The sequence below is a fragment of the Microcaecilia unicolor genome, chromosome 1 (assembly GCF_901765095.1).
Source record: "Microcaecilia unicolor chromosome 1, aMicUni1.1, whole genome shotgun sequence".
NCBI lineage: Eukaryota > Metazoa > Chordata > Amphibia > Gymnophiona > Siphonopidae > Microcaecilia > Microcaecilia unicolor.
In genome coordinates, this window is record NC_044031.1 from 184,370,530 (window position 1) to 184,396,474 (window position 25,945).

The 25,945-nt window shown below is 41.5% G+C and overlaps 1 protein-coding gene across 1 annotated transcript in view; it reads left to right on the plus strand.

Annotated features, from left to right (window-relative positions):
• The first annotated feature begins 1,729 nt into the window (after positions 1-1,729).
• The window catches only part of LOC115472193 (extracellular calcium-sensing receptor-like), a 39,414-nt gene continuing 15,198 nt past the window's right edge, over positions 1,730-25,945 (plus strand). The window contains exons 1-6 of the mRNA XM_030206398.1: positions 1,730-1,965; positions 2,744-2,861; positions 6,465-6,571; positions 14,917-15,211; positions 18,421-19,269; positions 24,136-24,363. Coding sequence (XP_030062258.1) covers positions 1,730-1,965; positions 2,744-2,861; positions 6,465-6,571; positions 14,917-15,211; positions 18,421-19,269; positions 24,136-24,363 — 1,833 coding nt within the window. The remainder of the gene's footprint in view (positions 1,966-2,743; positions 2,862-6,464; positions 6,572-14,916; positions 15,212-18,420; positions 19,270-24,135; positions 24,364-25,945) is intronic.

Below are 25,945 nucleotides of genomic sequence, written 5' to 3' on the forward strand. Positions count from 1 at the left end.
AAAGAGGGTGCACTCTTTCCTGATAGTGTGCATGTCTGTGTATAATGAAGCATATATGCATACAGTATCTGAAAAGTATGTATGCTTTCAAAATAGTGAATAGTGCACACTCATTATGAGAAGTGTGCAGTTTCAAAAGAGGGCAACTTTTTTGGAAGAGTGAGCACTGTTAACAACATATGAAAACCCCCAAATTACAAGTTTTAAACTGTACAGCGCTGCGTAGCCCTAGTAGCGCTCTAGAAATGTTAAGTAGTAGTAGTAGTATTTTGGAAAGAAAATGACACTAAGGAGCTCAATTGGAGCAGCAAGCAGGTCCCTGGAGTAGCCAACTGTTTGGTGCAGAGTAATGTAGAGAAGGGGACCCAGGCCCATATCACACTCTGTTACATGCAATTTATTTTTTGGTTAATTTCACTACTTGATTTTTGAACGTTTTTAGCAAAATGTCCAAAGGGCCAAGCTGTCATAGAGAGCAGTCACTCAAAGTTGAGCTCCTCAACATCCAAGTTGTTCTGTGTTCACCAGATCTCTGTTTATGGTTTGCTGTGGTGGGGAAGCATAAGGCGGAGATCCAGGTCTGCCTTTTTAGGACCCACAGAAATCCAGACGTGTTACTATGGTAGTAAAGATCCCAGAATGCAAATTGCAAAGCATTGCTTCTTTGAGCTCCAGTTATTGAAAGCTCCCTGCCGCAGCTTTTTTTCCCCAGGAGAAGAATGAATAGATAGATTCCCCATGGAATGGCTCATGTACAAGATGGAGGCTCTGGAGAGACGCTCACCAATTTGCACCATCATATTGACAAAGTGATTAGATTTGAGGTTGTTACTATGGAATACTTATGGGACCATCCAAGATTTGAATTTTCTTTTATTGCTAGCTGAGAAGTTTAAAAAATAAATTAGAATTTTATCTGCAAATAGAGAAGGTCAGGTTTGTGAGTTGGAGCAGCAATCTGCTAGACTAGACAATTTGGAGGGGAAAATGGGAGAAATGCAATGTCTTTGTGAGGCTGAGGCCAAGGACAGAGATGTTTAGGCTCGCCAAATGGAATATTTAGAAAATAAAATTAGAAAATACAACTTTTTGAATTGTCTTAGATCTCCTCTAATGTGCCCAGTTTATATAGTAAAAGAAAATCTTAAAGAAGTGCTTAAATACCAGAGGAGGGGTTACTTCCTGCTCTGCATCATAACTAGAACATATGTGTAATTTGTACAGTGCTATGTAAGTCTCATAGCACTAGTAATAGGTGAAGATCTTTATTCTCTTGCGATTACTAAGCAATTATTACAATTTACTGAATTAGAGACTGCAATCATCCTATTATAGTAATTGAAATATAATTATGTCATCACAGGTTCAGCAATCTGTTACATTAAACTAATGATTTATATGTGTTTATATATATATATATATATATATATATATATATATATATATATATATATATATATATATATACAGAGAGAGAGAGAGAGAGAGAGAGAGAGAGAGAGAGAGAGAGAGATGTGTACATGTAAAATTCCTGTGCATATATATTTTCACTGAAACTATGCTACTTCTTGGTGAACTTATTTTAAGAGAGATTTAAAACTTTGGTGATCTCTGCGTTTTCCATTGAAGCATCAGAGATTTATTTGGCTCCATAGGTCAATTTAGTGTTCTATGGCTGGTTTCTGATTCCAAATCAAGTTGTCATTTTTAGGAAAGTTTCACCTTCATCATGAATGCTAAAGCTACCATAGTTCTCATGATTTTACCCCCCAAAATCATGCTCCTCTCCTTGATCATTGTTCCCCAAGAATCAACCCACTTCAGCTGTCACCTGGAAAAGCCAAAGAATGAGGCATTTTTTATCCGTGGAGATGTAATTATTGGTGCAGTTACCGTACTTCATGCAAAGATCCATCATGAGGATGTCACTTTCAGAGAGAAACCACCAGCAGCCATCTGCCAAGGGTATGTCCAGCAACTCAGGTGCACTACTCTCATGAAAAGAAAATGTACTTTATAAAACAGGTACTATGGCCTGAACAGTGCAAAGTTATCAAGCTATGCATGTCTGGAGATATTTCTCTCAGGCTTCATAACATATATAAACAGGCCAACTCAGGGTTCCTTGACTGTGACCTGTGGAGATTATTTTCCTGTGCATGATTTGACACAGAATAAATATGTTGATAAATAATTGGAAAAAATGTAAGGAGAATGGTTCTCATATTTAGAATAACTGTCCCATCACAGAATAGGGGTAATACAGACAATGCCAATATAACCCCCTCCCATCTATACCTACACTCTCCTACCACAGTAGGGCAAGCTTTCTTCACATGCAATGTCTCTTCACAGAACAGGATCATAATGGGCAGAGGCAGGAGCCAGCTTCCTTCATACACCTGTCCAACTACAGGACAGGCAAAGAAAAGATAGAGGCTATGCTTTTTCTGTCTCTCACACACTTCCCCACCACAGAAAGGGGCATGATGCAGGCAGTGACATTACAGCTTTCCTCTCATACAGTATTCTTCCTGCATAGAGCATGCACAGATCAGAAAGTGGCAATACAAACTTCCCTCATACACAGTGCCTGATAGGAAGCTAAGATGGCTGCTGTCTCCGGTATTGAGAAGGGTACTGAAAGAGGGACAGACTTTATGAAAAGAAATGGAAGTGGAGGAAAGGATAATGTATATAGAAATATAGATAAGTATCTAAATACATGTGCATTGCTATACAGGGAAGACCGAAGGTCCACCAAGCTCAGTGTCCTGTTTCCAGCAGTGACTAATCCACGTTACAAGGACCTGGGAAGATCCCAGAACAGCAAAATAGATTTCTTGCTGCTTATCACAGAAGTAAGTAGTAGATTTTCCCCAAGTTCACCTTAATAATGGTTTATGGACCTTTCCTTCCAGAAACTTGTCCAAACCTATTTTAAACTTTGCAGTGCTAATGGTTTTTACCACATTTTCTCACAATGAATTCCAGAAGAATTCCAGTGAAGAAATATTTTCTCTAGTTTGTCCTAAATGCACGTCAATACGTGCCCCCTAGTCCTTGTACTTTTGGAAAGAGTAAACAAGTAATTCACATCTACCAATGCCACTCTAGTCAGGCTTTTATAGACCTCTATCATATCTTCCCTCAGCCAACTCTTCAAGCTGAAGAGCCCTAACCTCTTTACCATTCCCTCATAGAGGAGTCATTCTATGTCATTATTTGGTGACCCCCTCTCTGTACCTTTTCTAATTTAGCTATATCTTTTTTGAGTTGTGGTAACCAGAATTGCACACAATATTCAAGGTGCAGTCACACCAGGGAGTGATACAAAGGCATTATAATATTCTCTGTTTCATTCTCCATTCCTTTCCTAATAAGAGGGAGAATGGAGTAAAGAAATAGAAATGAAGGAAAAGTCTGTAAAGAAAGGTAAGATACCTGCAATGAAAAACCACACTGTGTCCCTCCAATGGATACAACATGAAGGAAAACCTATACTAAATACACTCCTGTGGAAAGTAAAAAGATTCAGTCTGCAGGAGCAGAAACAAGCAGTAAAGTAAAAGGAAAATGAAATTGCTGAGAACAGGAAGAAAAGACATGCAGAGCTGGAAAATACAGTAGATGTTAGGGTTATACTGCAACCAATTTATCTGAGTGATGTTCAGAAATGGTAGGCTCAAAAATAGTATCAAATATGGAAGCATAAGACAAGGAAAAGCTGCTGGGGACCAATGATTCACTTCTCAGAAACTACAGGAGCCACAGAAACACTTAAAAAGAAGGAGCATAAAATGAGCCTTGGAAAAGAGTGCTGTGAAGAACATGGAAGAAATCACTTTTATAGGAAAGAAGAAATAATTCCAGAGGTCTCACCTCTCAGCTTTCTATGTGGACCTAGAAGCATTCAGGTACATTGTGCAGGACTGGAGGAGTGGCAGAGTGGCCAGAGCATCAGTCTTGACAGACAGAGGTGCCTGGTTCAAATCCAACTGCTGCTCCTTGTGATCTTAGGCAAGTCACCTAGCCCTCCATTGCCTCAGGTGCAAAATTAGATTGTGAGCCCTCCAGGGACAGAGAAATATGCAGTGTACCTGAATATAACTCACCTTGAGCTACTACTGAAAAGGTGTGAAAAAATCTAAATAAATAAATTTACATTACATTGAGAAGTCAAATAAAGAGGGACTGTAGTAAGATTGCACTTATGTAGTAATCAAACAGAGAATTTGTTGTTAAGGAACTTTAGAACAACCTTAAATTCCAAGTCATTCAGATTCATTGATGGCAATGCCTTAAAGTATCTTACAACCCTGAATGAAAATACTTTTAGTTTCTTCAAATTTCTCCGCCAGATGTTGTGCTTGTGAATGCGATTTTTGACATAGACATTGTAGCTGAAGAGGACATTGATTTCTGGCTTCGGTGTTAGTGCAATATTCTGAATGGTTCAATCCAGTATCATGACTCAGAAGACGGCTGGGGAGCTGGCTATCAGCTAATGATATATTGCATTATAAAAATAATGTCCCTGGCCCGTGCCGATCAAGAGAGATGTAAAATGTTTCTTCCTATGTGTCAGGGGACCTTGGCTCTTGGCGCCACTTTTCTTCTTCATTTTCCTCATAAATATCTAGTAAAGTTTCTGGGGTTAGACACCTTTTCTTTAATGCACAACAATGAAGATCTTTTTTAGATATTAAGAAGCTGGGAGTCACATCATCCCCCCAGGCCAATAGGGCAGGGGATGAAAATCATTAGATTTTAGTCAGGAAGAAACACTGCCTGTAGGCTTTTTCCCCCACTGTTGTTTCCTCGGCCACATTTCGTTTTTCTTCCTCCCAGGTGGTGGTCTAATGAAACAGAGGATTGTTTTCACATTTTCTTTTTCTTTTCAGTTTATTTCTTGATTAGAGATTGATCTGCTTATATTTCTATACTGAAGTGGGTTCTTATGTTAACGTATTTTGAAACCTAATAAATAGATAATAAAGAATAATGTCCCTGTGCACCTGCCAAACTCGGTCTATACTGGGAAAGACTATGGATGATACTTTCATAGTAGGCAGTGCATATGTGCCTCTTTAAGGCATACTAGTTCAGCATATAGTCAAGTAAGATGAAGCTTGTGTAGAACTGTAGGGCATCATAGATCGGAATGTAAACAAGACATGGCGTCCGATATTCAAAGCAAGTTAACTGGCTGGGAATAGCTGCTGACCGGTTAACTTACTTATGGGCAACTATATGGTCATTTTTCAGCGGCAATTAACCAGTTATCTTGGTTGAAAATGACTTGTTAGTGCCAAAGTGCAAGCCGGCTATGTTGGGGGTGTTCTGGGAGTAGAGACTCGTTAGCTCCCGATATTCAGAGGTAACTGGCCAATATTAGCACTAAATAGGACCATATAAATCGCTGTCATATCTTTATATACTAACAAATGGCCTGTTAGCTCTGAATATTGAGTTAACTGGGCACGTGCTAGCCAGCTTTAAAAAAAATGGATATTCAATGCCAGTTATTGGATATGGCCCGGCATTGAATATTGGGGTTCAATGCCAGCAGTGAACATCAACAGCGCTGCTCGCTGCTGACTAAATATCAGGGGGATTGTGTACAGTCTATTTTTTTCAGCCCAAACACTTATTGAATGCCCAGAAGCTGAGAAAGTGGAAGCTACAAAGAGACAAAGGGAATTTGAATTTAATCAGTTTATATATCACATTTAAAAAGCAACAAAGCAGTTCATGGTTAATTATCAATATAACAAACAATAGTAAAAGGGAACAATAGACATTATAATGATGTCATACAAAAGGGGAACATATTACAATTCAAAAAAGAAGCACAGGGCAATAGACACAGGAGGGAGCTCAGGGGATAAGTGTTGAAACTAGCATTCTGATGGCTATTGGAACCTGAAAGCCTGCACAAGCAGCCATGCTTTCGGTTTACTTCTAAACTAGGTGACATTAGTTTATATTTCTTCTTGAACAGCTTTACAGTGTATTGGAGAGTGATAGCTGAAGGACATGTGTCATATAAATTTTATGTGGATTTTACGAGGAGGTAGGATTAGTAATCAGCTGAAATGTTAAGCTCAATGGTATTGAATAAGGCAATCTGCCAGGTAAATGAAATGTTGTGCTGCTAAGATCTTAAAGACCATGGGTAGGAGTTTAAATTTAAATTAAAATCTAAAATTCAGTGGAAGCTAGTGACATTCTGCTAGCATGGGGGAACCATGGCCAAATTACAGGGCCACCGAGGGTGGGCAAAATTCACCAGGCCCGGCCTCAAAGGGGGGAGGGGAGGGGCCAGGATGGTGCCAACAAGCTTCTTCTTGCTGTCAACTTCCGGGTCTGTCCTCCCCCTATTCCTGCATGCTGCCCAGGACCTGGATAATTGTATTAGCGTGATATTGTGTTAATGTAATGATCCGGGTCCTGACTCCCAGCTTGGACAGGAGCAGGAGAGGACAGACTGTGGGAGCAGACATTCAGGAAGCAGCTTGCTGGTGCGGGCCCCCCTTGGACGCAAAGACGAAAAGGTGCGGGAGTGGCGGTGAGAGTTGTCAGTGGCGGTGAGAGTGAGGAGCAGCAGCAGTGCTAGTGGGGGGGGGGGGGGGGGGGGGGCGGCCTGCTGCAGTCTGGTTCTGTCCTGGGCCCGGCCATGTCTCTTGGCGGCTCTGCCAAATTTCCATTCAAAGCATAGCATCTTAATGCTGATATCCTGAACAAGCTGTAATCACTTTAATTCAGGTGAGGTAAGACCAGTCATTAATATGTTCCTATAATCCTATTGACAGAACCTAATGAGCACAACAAAAGATGAAGATCCTTTTTCTCAAGGTATGGATAAAGAAGTTGCATTTTATAAGTAGAGCAAAATGAAATTGGAGATATGGGAATGAAAAGTCAGTCTTGGGACAATAACTATGCTTAAACATTTCTTCATTTAATGGAGCGGACAAGACGAAAATTGAAGGGACTATAGAAGCATCCTCCATTTCCACATAGACAAAGCTCCAAACAAGAATAAGCTGTCTTCTAATGTTCAGAGACCACAGGAAGGAAAATAGGTAATTTTTTCTCTTTTTTCAGAGCTCATCAAACCAAGACTGGAAAGGTCTAACTGGTTTATCTTCCAGTACAGGAATATGGATCTAGAGAAAATTGGCTCAGTTTTGCCACACCAAGAATGAGCTCCTTCATAAAACTTCTATTTGTTTCTTCTCAGATTCTTCTATCTGTTCCAGATGAGTCATAGTCTGACTCTGCTGTGGTACCTTGTGCCAAGTTGTCTGCCTTTTGTTCTTTAACTGAGGTTTTCTTGAAGAAGTTCCTGTATCTTCAAGGCCTATCTTCCCACCTCCCACGCCCCTCAGATCCAATGCCAGCTTTCCTAGTCAAAAAGCTGTCTTCAATTCTTGCTCAGTTTCTTCACAGTCAGATTGATATCAATCTTTCAACTGGGTAGGTACCTAAAGGTCTGGAACGAGCCATTATTTTGCCACCCTCAAAAACCCCAATCCTGACTCTAGTGTTCCAGCAAAGTTTTTGTCCTGTTTCACATCTTCTATTAATTTCAAAATTAGCAAAAAATCTTGTTCTTCAACAGCTCTGCTTTTCTGGAATGTACGTTGATTCTGAATCTGAGGCATTGCAGTTTCTGCAAGGGACAAAACACATAGCCCCCTCTGACTGGCATGTTGAACAAAGTCAGGATGTCCCTGGATTTTGGTAAATCATAGTAACATAGTAAATGATGGCAGATAAAGACCTGAACAGTCCACCCAGTCTGCCCAACAGTCACATTCATTGTCAATTTATGATTAAACCAACAATAAATGTAATATAAAATACTTGAAACAAACATAGAAGAAGGATAGAGCCCAACAAAATCACAAACCAGGTAAAACAGCAGGACAATCAGCCAGAAAGAACCAGTCCAATAAAAGGTAAAAGGTATTTAGGGCTAGATTCTATATATGGTGCCTGAAAAACCTGCATGGAAAAAAATTGCTCTTAGGCATATTCTCTAAAGGTTAAAGTTCTGCATGGTATATAGAATACGCTGAGCGGATCTCCATGTAACCAAATTTGGTCATGTCCATTCAGGTCACATTTTACTTACTGTAAATTCCAACACCAAAATTAGATGCAGCTTGAGTGTATTCTATAATAATGCACATAGATTTTAGAAATGCCCATGACCCGCCCCTGGCCACACTCCCTTTTCAACTATGCAACTTAGAATTTGGCGCACCACGTTATAGAATACACTTAGCAAATCGTACGCATAAATCTCAATTAATGACAATTAGTACTGATAATTGCTTGGTAATATCCAATTAACAGCGCTGATTAGCTAGCTAACCAATTAATTGTTATATGCATTGTTATAGAATACGCTTCAGTTTCTTTGTGGAATTTCAGTCCACCAACATATATCTTGTCGCATAAACAAGAGGACTTGAAGAATTTGACACGGCCATGTTTTTGGCAACCAGGGCCTGCTTCAGGAGTCATGCAGTGCTTTCAGATGTCACAAAGCTCTTAAGCGATGGACAGGTGTAAGCAGACAAATATTACTGTGATTTACCAAACAGTAATAGGGATTTAAAGCAGGACTGCTGTGAAGTATAAACACTATCGCTGAAAAATGTTTCTGATTGTCCTGTTGTTTGGCCTGGCATATAAAATACTTGGTGTCAATCATCAAGGTGGAGAAACAAGGTCTGCTACAAACAGAACAGTATAAAAGCGAGGGAGTAGCAGGACCAACTGGACTCTTCCAAGAATTGAGGGAGACAGGAAAATAATGTAAAACAAGAAGTCCTTTATTGAAGTAGACTCAACACGGCACCATGTTTTGGCAAAGACGCCTGCCTCAGGACTCTGTTTGTTGCTACGATTAAATATCAAATGTATAACCAGGCACAAATCATTAAAAAAAACTAGTGATGCACTGGTAAAATGTAGGACAAAATGGGAAAGGTCCATGAACTGGAACTTAAGAACTTAGAATGCTGAGATGAACCCCTAAATGTCGGAGTGCTGCCTTTCTTTAGCATTTCTGGGGCATAAAAAATAGAAGTCCTCCCAACACTGTCCTTATGTTCCAACTACTGGAATTGCTGTTGAAGCCCACTCCAGCTTATCCGAATCTATCTTGTCATATGTGGGACACAGGCCTTAAAAGTCTGCCCAGCACTGTCCTCATGTTCCAGCTACTAGAGTTGCTATCAAAGCCCTCTCCAGTTCATCCTAAACCAGATTGCCATATATGGGACACAGACTGTACAAGTCTGTCCGGCACCAGTCCTAGTTCTTCACAGCCAAAGTTGCTATCTAAGCACCACTTGACACATCAACACACATGCAGCCATTTAAGTTTCTTTTTTAATCATCCATTTTCTAATTAGAGTCTTCTGTGTTCATACCATGCCTTTTTGAATTCCGTCCCCATTTTCATCTGTTCCACCTCACTCAGGAGGACATTCCAGGCATTGACTGCCCTCTCTGGGAAAAAGAATTTTCTCAAAAAAAGAGGAAAAAAACAAAAGTCTCCACAAAAAGTCAAAAGACAAACAAAACAAAAGTGGAAGCCACCAAAAAACAAATGTTCAAGACTGTAAATGAACATAAACAATCCAATAATAATAATAATAATAATAATGATGTCCATCAATTTTATTCATCTATATTCAGTAAAACCTCAGTCCAGTTACAAAGATAAGACCCAACACAGGGCATGTTTCGGCACTCAAGCTTTCGTCAGGGGTCCTTCTAGAATATGAATATAACATAATCAGAAGACATATACACAATATAAAATTTAATATAAACATATATATAATTATAGAAAAGATAAATAGCGGATGGGAATGAATACAAACAAATATGATATACGTGAATGCATTTCATTCAAAGCTTGAGTAATACAAGACAATGTGATAATGTTAAATTGCTTATACTAGATATCTCAAAGAGACTTAATGTATAATGGAAAAACTGAAACACACACCTATGATTGTAGGACTTATGAATAAAAGGAGGTTTAAAACCAAAATTGAGGACAAACTGTGCCACCTACAAATTAAAAATAATAAAAAAATTTAAAAAGTAAAAATATAAATAAGTATAAACATCAAGAAACCAAATCTATGACATCACTGAGTTTGCACCAATTAAGCAATACAAAAGGGTATCATTGCTGTAACTACATTTTAAATAGACAGCCCTCATTAATGTACCACATAACTAAACAGTGTCTCTTATCGCCAACATGATGACGTACATACTCTGGACATAATTGTACACAGGTGTTGAGAGGGCAAAATGATCCTGAAAACTAATCAGTGAACTTTGAGTGAGACTCAAGTAAAGTTAATCACAACACCAAAAGAAGATAAATGTGCCATGGTGTACTTTACATAACTTGCAAGGGAAACCCACAGATCCAACCAAAAAAAAAAGTATTTTCTGACATTACTTGTGTCTATCACACCTCACAACCTTAATTCGTGTCCTCTAGGGTTAAAGTATTCCCTTCTCTGGAAAGGTTTATTTTTATATTAATATCATTCAAGTATTTAAAACTACTGTATTATATATCCCTTGTCTCTTCTTTCCTCTAGGGTTTACATATTCAGGTCTTCCAGTCTCTTCTCATAAGTCTTTTGGTGCAAGCCCCATACCATTTTTGTTGCCTTCCTCTGGACCGCTTCAAGTCTTTTTACATTCTTAGAAAGATAAGGCCTCCAAAACTGAACACAATACTCCAAGTGGGCCTCACCACCAATTTGTACAAGGACATCAATACCTCCTTTCTTCTGCTATGGTGTCATGTCCCTCACCTGTTCCCTGTGGCCTCCAGAAGCATTATTTCCTGGAGACTCTATATTTCTTTTAGAGCCCTGCAAGAAGGGACTGGCAGATGTCATCACTTCCTGCCTGGTCTTATATAAGGAAGTTCCTGATCTCCAGCCATTGCCTTTGTCACTGGTCTTCTAGAGTTGTCTAATGTGTGTTGCAGCCTTGTTCCACTTTGTCTCCTGTTCCTGTCTATATCTTCTTCTAGTCCTGCTCCTTCTCCTTGTTCCAGCCTTGCTCCAGCCCTGTCTTCCAACTCCAGCCCTGTCTTCAGTCCAGCCTTGTCTCGGTGTCTCGTCTGCCACAAGTCAGGTCCTAGCTAGCCTTCAGGTTGGTTAGGTAGCATCAACTCAGCTGCAGCCCAAGGGCTTACCCCTAATCGTGACAGACTGCAAAGACCATGAGCTCAGGCGAGTTACTTGCTTTGTAGCTGCTCCAACAGCTGGCTCTTCAACTCCAGGACCTCGCTCAGGTGGACTAGCTACAATGGACTCAACTTTGACAGTTTATGGAAACCCTTCAGGGGGTTTGCACACAGCTTGCTGCAATATATACTGCAGGACCTCTGACTCCAAACCCACCGATGGGACCCACTTCAGCGGGACCACCTCTGACTTATCCAGTGCCTCATCCTCGAGTCTAAGCGTTTCCATGCTTTGATGGGAAACCCCAAGATGTGCCGGGGATTTATTAACCAGTGCTTGATGAAATTTGAACTACTGCTCTCTTGCTTTTCATCTGATTGTGTCAAGATTGCCTTCATTGTCTTTCTCCTTTCTGGGCAGGCATTGCCTTGGGTAACTCTCTTGTGGGAGCTGAACGGCTCGCTTTATGTCCAACCTGGTGGCCTTCCTCACATGCGTCCTGCAGGTATTTGACTAGCCAGGGCACCTTTCCTCAGTAGCCTCCTAGCTCCCGCTCCTACAGCAAAGGACACTAACTGTGGGCCAGTATGCCATTCAATTCCAGACCCTGGTTTCAGAAGTACAATAGAATCAGGAGGTCCAGGTGCCATCTTTTGGCAGGACCTGGTGGAGCACATTAAGGATGAACTGGTAGGACAGGATCTCCCCACCAGGTTGGGTGACTTGGTTTCTCTAAGCATCAAGGTGGACATCCACTTCCAAGAGAGGGCTGAGGAATATAGGGGCAGATGCCACTCTACATGGTCAATACTACAGTTTCAGGACCCCACAGACCCGACCTCCCTCATTACTCTACCTGTCACCTTTCAATAGAAAGATAAACAAATCGTTGTCCAGGCCCTTCTTGATTCCGGTGTTGCCAGAAACTTTGTGGACAAACGGCTGATACACCAGTATGACATTTCTGTGAATCCCCTCAGAGAACCACTCTGTATCTCCTCTGTCTTCGGGGATCCACTGCCAATGCATCTGTGGGCAATTACTCGACCTATTTCTCTTTGGGTGAGCTCCCAGCTTCAAGAAACAATAGAGTTCCATGTACTTCCCAGATCTGTCCATCAGGTCATTTTGTGGCTTCCTTGGTTGCAGAAATATTTACCTCATGTCGACTGGCACTCTGGAGATATTCTAGCTTAGGCTTCAACCTGTTCTCAGTCTTGTTTAACTCAACTCAACTCAACTATCTCTACCTAAGATGGATTCACCTTTGCCTCTATCTGCTGACTGCCTTTGCCTCCAATGCAGCCGCTTACGGCAAGAAGCAAGCCATGAAACTACTGCCTCACCAGAAGTATGACGGTCCTAGCAACCTCTAGCTGGGTGAGATCTCAACCAAGGCAAGAATTCCTTGCCTTCCATCTCGGAACCCCTAACCCTTCTTGGATGCTGGTGGTAATTTGTTTGGTTGGCGGTAGGGAGGGTTTCATCTTTGATCTTAGTACAAGTAGTGGCAGTTTTCTAAGCCTATGGAACGTATCCTATTGAGATACTTAAGTTAACCATGGAATAAATGAAAGGGAGCAAAGTACTTAATGATTTTTTGATGATTGAAGAGGAAATAGGATCATAGAGTGCCGTTATCAAGTTCATGCAGCTGATAGCTTTAGGAGGTCAGTCACTGATGGGAGATGGAAGTTTGAGAAAGAGCTGCATGGTATCAGAGTACTAGTGGGGAAGAGTGATAACCTCAGAGTCATGGTAGATGATGGCAAGGAGGCCCTAAGGGTTTTAATGTTATTCTCAAAATATGCTGCTAGTATTTGCACAGCAGGAGGTGTTCCTGCAGTATTCGATGTGCTGTGAAAGGTGGTGAAAGATTTCAGTGTTTTGTAAAGAGTGGCAGAATTTGGTGCTTTGGCACTAGCATTAAAGATTGCACTTTTACAGAAACGAGCAGTATAATTACTGAGAGTAATGGGGAAAGGGTGACAGCCATTTCTGCTTGTCATAGTTGTCATTTGTGTTCTCGTAAATCTAAAGTGTACCATGGATCTGTTGAGCAGCGCGAATGCAGTATGGTACGAGCCCTAGGAGAAGCGTTTGTGTCATAAGCTTTCTTAAGAGGAAGGCCAAGGAGTAGGGTAGACGGGCTCTTCCAAAAAACCAAGGGAGACGTCAACTCACAAGGCATAAGTTCCAATTGTTAGTTTATTTCTCTAAGAGTAAGATGGTAAAAGAATTAGCATCGGGTTCTGAGTGTTGTAATAAAGATTCTGGAGTAATTTTATCTAAGTCTCTATGGTTAAGGATTTGTTGGTCTTATTAGTATTGGTGTGATTGACTAGTATGAGTGCGTGGTCAGTCCACAGTAAGGGGTGAAGTGCTGAGATGGCTAAGGATTGAGAGTTTGTAGGAATGGAGAGAATTAGATCCAGAGTGTGTGGGACCAGTTATATATTGAGTTAGGTTGAGATCACAGAAAAGAGCCAAGGCAAAGTGGGAGGCAGAATCATCAAAATGGATATTAAAGTCTCCTAGTATGATCGGATGTGTGGAGGTAAGACAGTGATCAGTCAGCAGAGTCTGTAGAAGTTGAAAAGAAGCTGTTGTTGGAGGGGGTGGATGGAAAAGAAGTAAGACATCTAAGGGGGTGAAAGTTCTGACACAAAATTGAAGATACACCATAGTAGATTGTGGCTGTTACAGTTGATAACATACTATTGTAACCGGAGGGGGGGGGGGGGGGGGGTTGCTTGGTTGAACTGTAAGGCATCTACATCAGATAACTAGGTTTTAGTGAAGCAGAAATGTCTAATTTATGTAGTGTAATAAGATCACTCAGAAAGAAATGTTTGCTGTGTATAGAGTGGCATTTTGGATATCTTGAAAACCTGACTAGCTGGGGTTCACCCAGGACAGGTTTGAGAATCACTGCTCTAGGGAAAGGGAAATACCTAGCTTTCCTGAATATAACTCACTTTGGGCTACCAAAGAAAAGGTGTAAAGCTAAAAACAAATGATATGCAAATAGACACTGTGAGGCTGATATTCAACCGGCGGGAGGCAGGCCGCCTTAGTGCTGTGATCAGCGCTAAGCCCGGATATTCAATGCTAAGCTGTTTTTGGTGACCGGCATTGAATATCCAGGGTTTTTTTTTGCTGGCTGAAACATAACCAGCTCTGTTAGTATTCAGTTTATAATGGCAAAAGACAGGACTGCTATTTAGGCGGTCTGATTTGGCTTCTAAACTTAGCTGGACAGTGCCGAATATTGATGGTTATAGCACAATATAACTGGTTATCTTTTTGGCAATAACTGTCAATATTCAATGGAAATAACCAGTTATCTTGCATTGAATATTAGCAGTTAGGCACCAAAATACTATTTAACTGGCCAGCATTTGTTTCTGGCCAGTTAAATAGCGCTGACTATCGGCCGATGTAGCCAAGGTTGAAACCTTGATGATTTCATGTTACTGCTCTCAAGATTCAAAACTGTGCTAATTCACACCATTTTTGCGAACATTACCACATATCTCTCTAAAATCACAGACACTGAAAGAAGGAACCACTGACATTCATTGTATTATTTTTAAAAGTACACCCATTCACATATTGCAGTCAAATGAATAATTTAAACCTCTTCCAATAATTATCGTTATTACAGATTCCATATACGGTATTACCGGGATGCACTGGCTATGGTGTTTGCCATAGTGGAGATCAACCAAAACAGTCAGCTTTTACCAAATGTAACACTGGGCTTTAAAATGTACGATTCTTGTGTGTCAGAGTCCAGAGCACTCCAGGGAGCAATGTCCTTGCTCTGGGAGAAGCAGGAATCTAGGATGGGTAATAATAATAATAACCTGTTGCCATCTCTTGCTGGGATCGTAGGAGATGCTATGTCAACATTATCCATTCCTATCGCCAGGATCCTTGGACTGTATAATTTCCCTCAGGTAGGACAACAAATACATTTGAATTTTATAGTTCTTGTTCACATAAAAGCAAACCAGTCTTTATTTAGATATTTGCCAAGTCATAGCTTGAGGAGGAGGTTGCTGTCCAAATTTCTATCAGTACCAATCCCTACTAAATCTTAACAGAGACCAAAAACAAATATATCTGAGGCAATAACAAAGACATCCTATATAATAAAAAACACCTCCAATGTTCTGAAGCCAAGAAAGTGAAGCCTTCAAGCCTTGAAGCATTCCTGCAATGTTCCGGAACTATGGCTTCAGAACGTTGGAGGTGCGTTTTATTTTATAGGATGTGCTCGGTGCTTTTCTATAGCACATGGGGGGAATTTAATATATGCTGATTAAAGTGGAGGAGTGGCTGGAGGGGGGGAAGGGGAGATAGGACAATCACTGGGTGGCTGGAAGGGGGCAGGGGAGATAGGAGAATCACTGGGTGGCTGGAGGGAGGGCAGGGGAGAGAGGAGATTCGCTGGGTGGCTGGAGGGGGGCAAGGGAAAAAGGAGAATTGCTGGGTGACTGGAGGGGGGGCAAGGGAAAAAGGAGAATTGCTGGGTGGCTAGAGGGGGGCAGGGAAGAGGAGACTCGCTGGGTGGCTGGAGGGAGAGCAATGGACAGAGGAGACTTGGTGGGTGGCTGGAGGGGGGCAGGGGACAGAGGAGACTTGGTGGGTGGCTGGAGGGGGGGCAGGGGAGAGAAGAGCATCGGTGGGTGGCTGGAGGGGGCAAGGGAAAAAGTAGAATCGCTAGGTGGCTGGAGGGAGAGCAGGGGAGAGAGGAGAATCGCTGGGTGGCTGGAGGGGGGACAGAGGAGACACACTCGCACCCAGCAGTCTCACACTCTCTCTGTCACACACATACACTCGCACATTCACTCTCTCACACACTCTCTCAAACATACACACTCCGAGGAAAACCTTGCTAGCGCCCGTTTCATTTGTGTCAGAAACGGGCCTGTTTTACTAGTAATTAAATATAACTCAACTCAAAATAAATGATACATTAAAATTTTTTGTGAAGGGAGTCCTCAGAATCCCTACCACCTTCCTATTATAAGGAGGAAAACCAGGGAAGATTACACAATATAAAATGCATTTGATGACACGTATTACACATGTACATTAACACCTGCTTCCAAAAGAATTCAAGATGTCTAATAATGCTTGGAGCCCTGAAGGAGAGTTTCTCTCCTCTTTATTGGGGATCTTCCACCAAGGAATGAAAATAAGGGCGTCAGGACTCAGCTTCTTTGTGAAATGTGAGCTTACTTGCTGTAGGATGAACCTAAGAGGAGCATGACTTATATTAGCCTTGCCTTCAACTAACTTTGGGCCCCATGTACCAGGGGCATAGCCAGACTTCGGCAAGAGGGGGGTCCAGAGCCCAAGGTGAGGGGGCACATTTTAGCCCCCCAGCACCGCCTACCCCTGCCACTTTTGACCCCCCCGATGCTGCCACCCCTCCCCCATCCCTTTCATCCCCCCTCCCGCGGCTACCAACCTTCCTCCGCCACCGCCAGGTACCTTTGCTGGCAGGGGTCCCTAAACCCCATCAGCCGAAGTCCCCTTCAGCGTCGGTCTCCGAGTCCAGCGCGTTCGCTGATCTGGATTCTGTTTCTGTGAGTCCTGACGTCCTGTACGTTCCTACGTGCAGGATGTCTGGACTCACAGAAACAGAATCCAGAATCAGCAATGCGCCGGAGACCGGTGCTGGAGGACTTCAGCTGCGGGGGTTGGGGACCCCTTCCAGCACAGGTACCTGACAGCGGCGGCAGGGAGGGGCGGGTCGAATATGGCAGGGGAGGGTCAGCGGCGGGGGGGGGGGTGAAAGCAGGAGGGCCAGGGCTAAATCTGCGGGGGCCAATGCCCCCATGGCCCCACCTAGCTACGCCCCTGCCATGTACTACACCACAGTAAATTAGTGCATTGCCCTGTTGTAGTGTGTGAAAATTTACTTTGGAATTCACTAAACTGAGATTCCTCAATGCGCTACGGTAGAAAATCCCACATTAAGCAGAGTTATTGACAAATAACATGTTATTGTCAATTAAAAGGCATTCATTGGTAAATAATGTTCATCATTGCCATAGCACAGGTTAGTGATTTGACGTATTTATTAGCTTATACAGTTCTAATCAATAGAATAAGTTAATAGTATGTAGGTCATTTTAATTTAAAAGTACCTTTTCCAAATTAATACATGTATGTTTAAGCACTTGGAAAATAGGACAACTTGATATCCGGCCAAAAGTTATTATTTAGATTTAAGAAGGGCAAATGAAGTTACTGGAGTAAGGCCTACATTTAGGGGTGTACATATCAATGTGGACTACCATTAATACCTAGGGCCTGTTTACTAAGGTGCACTAGCGTTTTTAGCGCGTGCTAAATGTTAGAGACACCCATATATTCCTATGAGTGTCTCTAGCGTTAGCGAATGCTAATTTTTAACGCACGCCTAAAATGCTAGTGTGCCTATAGTGTGGTGTAGTAAACAGGGCCTCTAGTTGTTAATAACTGGGACTAACAATAAGATAACATGACTTATAGGTAGCCCACATTGATAACTACACTCCTTGAGTGGAGGAGTAGCCTAATGGTTACTGCCATAGGCTTTGATCCTTGTCAACCTAGGTTCGATTCCCACTACAAGTTTCTTGTGACCTGGGGCAAGTTACTTAACCCTTCATTTCCTCAGGGACAAAAACTTATATTGTGAGCCCTCTAGGGACAGAAAAAGTACCTGCATATAATGTGTAGAGCACTGTGTACATCTAGTAGCAGTATAGAAATGAATAGTAGTAGTAGTTATTGGGATAACTGAAATTGAGCCTCTTTCCAGATAAACTGACTTGCTTAAGGGGACAGCACAAATATTGGCCCAGTATAAAACTGATGTTTTTCCATTTCATTTAGACTGCACATTTAGTGGTCCTGCCTTAAGTAGGACCACCAAGTATCGGGCATACACATAAGTGGATAAATTATCTGCTTATCTTTATGCAGCACCCATGGCTCGAACAATTGCCCTCACTTCATTTAATTGCCCTCACTGTCTGGAATGTTATCATCTGATCAAAAATTCAGCTGGGCTCTGAAGTAGAGGCCTGAAAATATTGTGTAGAATATTTTGTGAGAAATAACATTTATGTAATATCTCAAATATAATGTTATTAGGTTCCTCTTTCAGATTAGCTTTGGGTCTCTGGATCCTGTTTTAGGAGACAAACTTCTGTTTCCCTCCTTTCTACGGACAGTCCCTAATGAAAGGATACAAGATATGGCACTGTCCCACTTGTTGAATCACTTGAAGTGGACTTGGGTTGGAATCCTAACCAGGGACGATGATTCAGGTGAATTAGCTGGGCAATATCTCAAGAAACAGATTGCCCAAAATGATGGATGTGTTGCTTTTCTGGAAAAAATTCATTTCCATTACTCCCAGGCCAAGATTGCCCAAATTGTTGATGTGGTCACGAAATCTACAGTGACAGTGATTGTGGTATATTGTGAAGAAATGCACCTGAAACCACTCCTGGAGGCCTTGTCTGCTCAGAAAGTGACAGATAAGGTCTGGATCTGCACCCTGAGCTTTATCTTTACACCAGGCATCTTCTCAGAAGATGCCTGGAGGTTGTTTAATGGCTCCATTGGCTTGGTTCTTCACAGTGGAAACATGCCTGGCTTTACACGTTTTCTTAGCAGAATCCATCCATTCACTAATCAAAGAGACATTTTTATGAAAATCTTTTGGGAGAAGGTGTTTGCGTGCAAATGGGCAGAGAACGGTAGCCTTGAAAGGACACGAGCTGAAGACATGAAGTCAGGAAGACTCTTCTGCACTGGGGCAGAAGAACTTGAGCCACTTATCACGTCTCTTTTTGAGTTGGGAGATATGAGTTACACTTTCCAGGCATATAGTGCTGTCTATGCATTTGCCTTTGCTCTCCAGGATCTCTTTACATGCACTGAACGAGTACTATCATCAGCTTATGAAGCTTGCATGGTCTACAAACTCCATCACTTGCATCCATGGAAGGTAAGGACAGACACTGTTCAAATTATTTCTAAATGAAGCAAATGAAATACTGGTGTGACTGTACTTGTATCTATTTTTCCTATGTCAAATGGAGTAAAAGGTACATGCATATTCTATATTTTTTTAATTAGCCTTGTTAAAAAGTGCATGGAGCTGAAAGGTCTTGATGACTGAAAAAGTATTAAAGATATAGTTTTAAAAAAATGCAATCTTACCCTCATCCTCCCACTCATGGCCTGCTCAATGCTAACTGAACATGTATCTATTTAACTTAAAGAGGATAAAAATTGATGATGTGTTGATGCTGATTGTGGATATGGGTACGCTATTTGTCATTTGCATTCTGAAGTACTGATTGTTTGTATTGTGGTTTATGTCATCAATAAAAATTGCTGAAGTCTAACTTTAAGAGGAGAAGGGGTCAGGAGCATGCATATTATTTAACTGGATAGGATCAAAATTCAGTGTTATCTGTTTAACGTTATCCAATTGACTAGAACAACATAAAACGAGCCTCACAAAGAACAACCATATCTCAAACTACTACTACTACTACTACTTGACATTTCTAAAGCGCTACTAGGGTTACGCAGCGCTGTACAATTTAACATAGAAGGACAGTCCCTGCTCAAAGGAGCTTACAATCTAAAGGACAAATGTACAGTCAGTCAAATAGGGGCAGTCTAGATTTCCTGAAAGGTATAAAGGTTAGGTGCCGAAAGCAACATTGAAGAGGTGGGCTTTGAGCAAGGATTTGAAGATGGGTAGGAAGAGGGCTTGGCGTAAGGGCTCAGGAAGTTTATTCCAAGCATAGGGTGAGGCGAGGCAGAATGAGCGGAGCCTGGAGTTGGCGGTGGTGGAGAAGGGTACTGAGAGGAGGGATTTGTCCTGTGAGCGGAGGTTACAGGCGGGAACGTAAGGGGAAATGAGGGTAGAGAGGTAATGAGGGGCTGCAGACTGAGTGCATTTGTAGGTAAGAAGGAGAAGCTTGAACTGTATCTCAAACAATTAATTATTACCTGAATTGGTTATTACTCTATTTACCATTAACTTTCTTTATGCCTCATGTACAATTTCTCATTCATAATAGATTTTCTAAATGCTAAACATCCATAGTCTGGCTACGCCCCTGATATAGAATCTATCCCTTTTGCATTACTAGCCATGTGCTAATGTTGCCATTAGCATGCGGCCTTTTTTGAAAGTTCTGCCTGAGCACTTATTGCCACCTATTTTGTAGGTTGTAATTGCACACTCAGTATCTGTGCACAAACCAGTTAGCATATGGTAACATAGCTGCACTAACTGGTTAGCACAGGAACATCCACTCTCTACCCTTGACATGCCCTTCATAAGAAAAAGAATAATGTTTTTGCACATGATTAGCACATGTGCATTTTGAAGTTACTACGATACCTGAGCGCGTCCTGTGGTGCACCATTTTTAGCTGCGTTGGGCATAAATTAGCACCTAATACAACTTAGTAAAAGGACCCCCTAACTAATCACTCTGCCTCTAAGATCAGGCAGATGTGAACAATTCAGTTTCTCTGTGTTGTTTTTTTAACAACCAATTAAGATACCTCAGTATTTTCTTGTGTGTGTTATGCTTTTTGTGTATACAGGGTTCATGATCTGTGAGTGCGCAGACATGCACTCAGCTTAAAGGGAACACTGGCTGCAATTATTATCTCTCATGTTTAGGTTTAAGTTCACTTCTTTTGGCTATTCCAGGGTTAGGTTGTGATGAACATGTGATTTCTGAAGTAATTCTGCATTTCCCCTGTATTTAGTGTTTAATCAATTTTTTTCTCATTTGCTGGTTGGATTCTTTCAAGAGGTTTATTTTTCTCCTGTTTGGCAAATTCTGCTGCTTTTCTGGCCAATATGTATAAAACAGGATATGTAGCATTTAGTGTGTGCTAATTCCGTTAGCGCATGCCAAGCTTTAATAAAAGAGCCCCTCGTATCCTTATATCCTTACACATTCATATTTCAGCACTTTTTGAGTATTTAGGTATGACCAAAGGCCTGTGATATTAACTCTGTATGTATAATCTATTTCTATAAGACCCATTTCTCCTTTGGTTTTTGGGATGTACAGCCTCAGCATGCATTGTTTTAGTGCTTCACCTTGTATGCATTGCATTGCTGTACATTTTGGGTGATATTTTGCAATTTTTTAAAAATAATGTGTTATTTTTTAACACTAAACAAACATGCATCATACATTATAAATTATACTTATCAAAACATACAGTTCCAACAATATCCCCTGGTGTTACTTTTCCAATAGCTCTATCTCCACATCAACATAAGAACTGCAACAATAAACGCAGCCATGACCATAGGTTGTTCCTTGTCTACAGTCATAGCATCCATAACACAGAAAGTACCCCCTCCCATTCCCAGGGTGCCCAATCTGCTGTTTTTAAGTACGAACCATTGATGTACCAAGGGCGGGGCAGTGGGAGTGGTCTTCCCCAGGTGAAGGCAGTAAGGGGGTGCACTGAGCAGTTGTGTAGCTGTTGGCTCTGCCAGTCCCCTGCCCATTCTTCAGTTTCACAAATAATCAGCATAATCTGAACAGTGTCCCTACATTTAGGCACCTAGAGAGCACTTACTTGGTGCCTATACCGTAAAGGAAAGTAGGAATGTATTTTCTTTTATAGAATGCTAGCATAACAGGTAGAATATATTTAGACATGAGAATTAATAGCAGCCGTAGAGCTGGTGTTAAGCACGCAAGCCTAAAAACTGGAGATATGAATGTAATTTAATGTATTCTATATGTTATATGCATGTGAATCCAGACAATGCTCCACCCTTGTGTAAATGTTATGTAATTTATGCACATATACATGTGTATATACTAGTATTTTATCCAGTTATCTGTGTGTAAATGTTAACACTCACTGTACAGAATTACTACCATTAAGCACAGTTGCAGATAGACAAATTTTGAACTTTTTTCACATTTTGACTTTTTTTATTGGTATTAGAGGCCAACCGAAACTGATTTTTTTCAGTTTCAGCTGCAAACGCTACCACTACCGAAACTATCTAACCACTTTCGGCAGAAACCGAAACTGCAGCTAAAACTACCACTTGGTCTTGGCCAAAGCCGAAAACTAAGATTTGGTTGTGTGAATATGAACCAATGAGGCCCACTGGGGATTGTCAGAGCTTGTAGTCTGCAGCCCTCTGCTAAAGCCACAGGAGATTATTACTCTCCACTTCCAGGAACTGCAAGCACAGACTGACAACTGGGACAGCCATTTTAACAAGGACTTCTCAACAAGTCTGGCGTGTTTAGTTTCCCAAGTCAATGCAGATATACTTAAATGAGAACATGAAAAAAAAATCATGATTACCAGCTGTTTATGCTTATCCAAATTGTGCACAAATAACAAAAGAAAGTAGCATTGAAATGTTTCCCATTTCATATTTAGTTAAAGGACAGGCATGATATAGATTCTTATTAAAATAGGGTAAAGAAGTCCAGACACTACTGGTCTACACTGTGGACTTTATACCAGCCTGATGCACAATTCAGAATAAAAAAGCTCATTGATGTTGCTATTTGGGTTTCTGCCAGATACTTGTGACCTGAATTGGCCACTGTTGGAAATAGGATAGTGGGCTAGATGGACCACTGGTCTGACCCAGTATAGCTGTTCTTATGTACTAAATGCGAGAACTGTGTGCTCTGAAAAATTACAATCAAGAGCAATACATTTCTCAAATTATTTTCTAATATATACAGTAAACTTCACTTCATTGTAATATCATTTCCCTTTAACACTATAAACAGACCAGTACACATGCTTGAAAACAATCACTGCAGGTTCCTCTCTGATAGAATCTAGATTCTGCATGCCACAAATTTGATTTAAATGCTGCATCTTCATCATACCCAACAGAGCCTCAAAATTCTTTAGAATCACCCACATAGTATCCAAGCCATAATATATATAATAATTTAAATAATGAAAGACTATACCTCTAGGCAAAATAGCCTCCGCACACAGCTAATGAAAACTGAAACTAAAAGCCACAGTGCTTTTACAATTGTTGACTTTGCACCACATTTGGAGTGACGATGTCATATCTCCACAGAGAGGCTAATTCCTAAGGAGTTTATTTCAAATTTACATACATAATTTACTGCTAAGTTTTTGTATCAAAAATGTATTTGGAGCATTGTATTTACTATATAAACTACTATGTAAGATCATAACTGCATTACTTACAATTGCATTACAAACACACACACAAAGAATGCGGAGTAGCCCCCCCCCCCCCCCCCCAAGACTACCTTACAATCCCTTGTGGTCTAGTGGTGTAGTCAGGGCAGAAGTGAATCCCAGTTCCTCTTGCCTGTACTCTTAAAATTGCACCAGTAACTTCTTGCAGCAATCTCCGAGATTGCCACTAGAGGTCATGAAAGCCATTTTGAGAGCAGAGAGCATGGGTAGGAGTGACTGGGAATCACTCCTGCCCAGACTTCACCCCTAGAATGCCAGGGATTGTAAGATAGGCCCGAGGGGGGCACCTACTGGTGGGGCGAGAGGAAAAGCAACTCCTGTTCGGAGGGGAGGGAGAGGAAGGGAGATAAACAGAACAAAGCACAAATTTCGGCTTCCACCAAAACACAAGGTCAGTTTTAGCCAAAACTGAAACTATGGCCATAGCCTCTTGGCTGAAATCAAAACCAGGCAGAAAAAGAATTTTTAGGCCTATTTTGGCACTGAAACTGAAATTCGGTTGGCCTCTAATTGGTGTAATGAAATTTCTGTATTCGGGAATACATTTGTTAAAAATGAACTTATTACTGACATAAGAAAATGTATTATTCTCTATTGAGGTTCTTCAGCATCTGAAAAAGGTTCATTTTCACACCCCCATGGGTGAGGAAATATTTTTTGATGAAAGAGGGGAGATTCCAGGCAAGTTTGACATCATGAATGTGCAGATCTTCCCAGATAAGATGTTCAAGTTGGAGAAAGTCGGGAGGTTTGATGCCCAAGCTACCAATGGAAAGGAACTCCTTTTGAACAGCAGCGCCATCATGTGGAGCAAGGGATACAATCAGGTGACCTAAACTGACAAAATATAGCAAAGATAAAAATCTTGGGAGGAATGATCCGGCTAAGCCTAAATCTGAACCCTTTTAATCCAGAGAGATGAAGGATATCGGATTGGTTTAACTGCTTCTGACTCATCTGACATGGTGAATATCTGAGCCTACCAGAATGAATTTGACTCAGCTTTAAGAGCTTAGTTCCAAAACCTTCATACCAGAAACAGTCTGCTTTCATAGATAGCCATTGGGTATATGAAATTTACACCGAAAGGTATTTATTCATAAGGTATATGATACAGAGTAAAAACAAAAAATTATGATGGCTGGAATTCTTGAAAATAAAAATGTGCATTTATCCAGAAAATTGTACTTCTGAGCTCTTCTTTGTACCTTGACTCAACCAGTCACACCCTCAAATTTTCAGTCATAAAGCAGAGGAGGAGCTCTAGTAAGGATGTCCAGAAAACTTAGTAATTGTAGAGCTTAAGAGTGATAAACGACAAGGTAGGGCAATGAATGTAGATAGAGATGGCAGCCTTTAAAGTAGGTATATGCCTTTATTAGCATGTATTTAGTTCGTTAACGTGCCTTAAAGTATGAAATGCGCATAAAATTGACTTAATGCACATTATCCTATAAAGTCATGTGATTAGAACTAATTTTTGCACATTGAGGGCCCCATTTACAAATGAGTGCTAACATTTTTAGCACGCACCTTTGTAAACAGGGCCCTATGTGTGTAGCAGGGGCATAGATACAAGGGGCCCAGGCCCCCCAATCTTAGTTCAGGACCCCCCAAATCCCAGTATAAGAGGCTTGGGGAGGCATCCCCAGCTGCAAATGCGGCAGCCTAACACAGCAATCAAGAACAGAGTGGTTTCCTCTTCCCCCAGCATGCTGGCATCTTGCATCTCTTCTACTACCTTGACCACTACCGGTAGGCACAATGCCACTGCAGTGATTACAGCAGTCTGCCTCAGAGCCTTGGCCTTCTCAGTCACACTTCCCACCTATGCAGAACAGGAAGTTGCATCAGAGGAGGCAGGACATGTAGCGGGGAAGGCCAAGGCTCTGAGGCAGACTGCTGAAATCACTGCAGTGTCGCTACCCGCCATGATTAAGAAAAAATGTGAGGGATCATTGGACCGTGGTATGGATGGAAAGGGAGAGATGCTGGAACTGCAGTGGGGGAGGGGGAGGGAGGGAAGGGGAAAGATGCAGGTACTGCTCTGCTGGACCTTGGGGGGGGGAGGTGATGGACAGAGAGGAAGAGGTGCTGGAACTGCGTGAAGGGTGGGGAGGGAAGGGGAGAGATGCAGGTTGTACAGGATGGAGAGAGAGATATGTAGGTACTGCTCTGCTGGACCTTTTGGGGGAGGGGATGATGGACAAGGAGGAAGAGGTCTGCCCAAGTATACCCCAAAAGACCCAAACCGAATTAACATACAGACCAGGAATTAGGAGAACAGTCTTGCCAAATCTGAAACACAATGGTTAGTCAAATTCTCAGAAACTAACAAACAGATCCCTATTCAGACACTTAGCCTTGCAATCATGCATGCAGAACAGAATCCTATGAAGCTAGACTTTG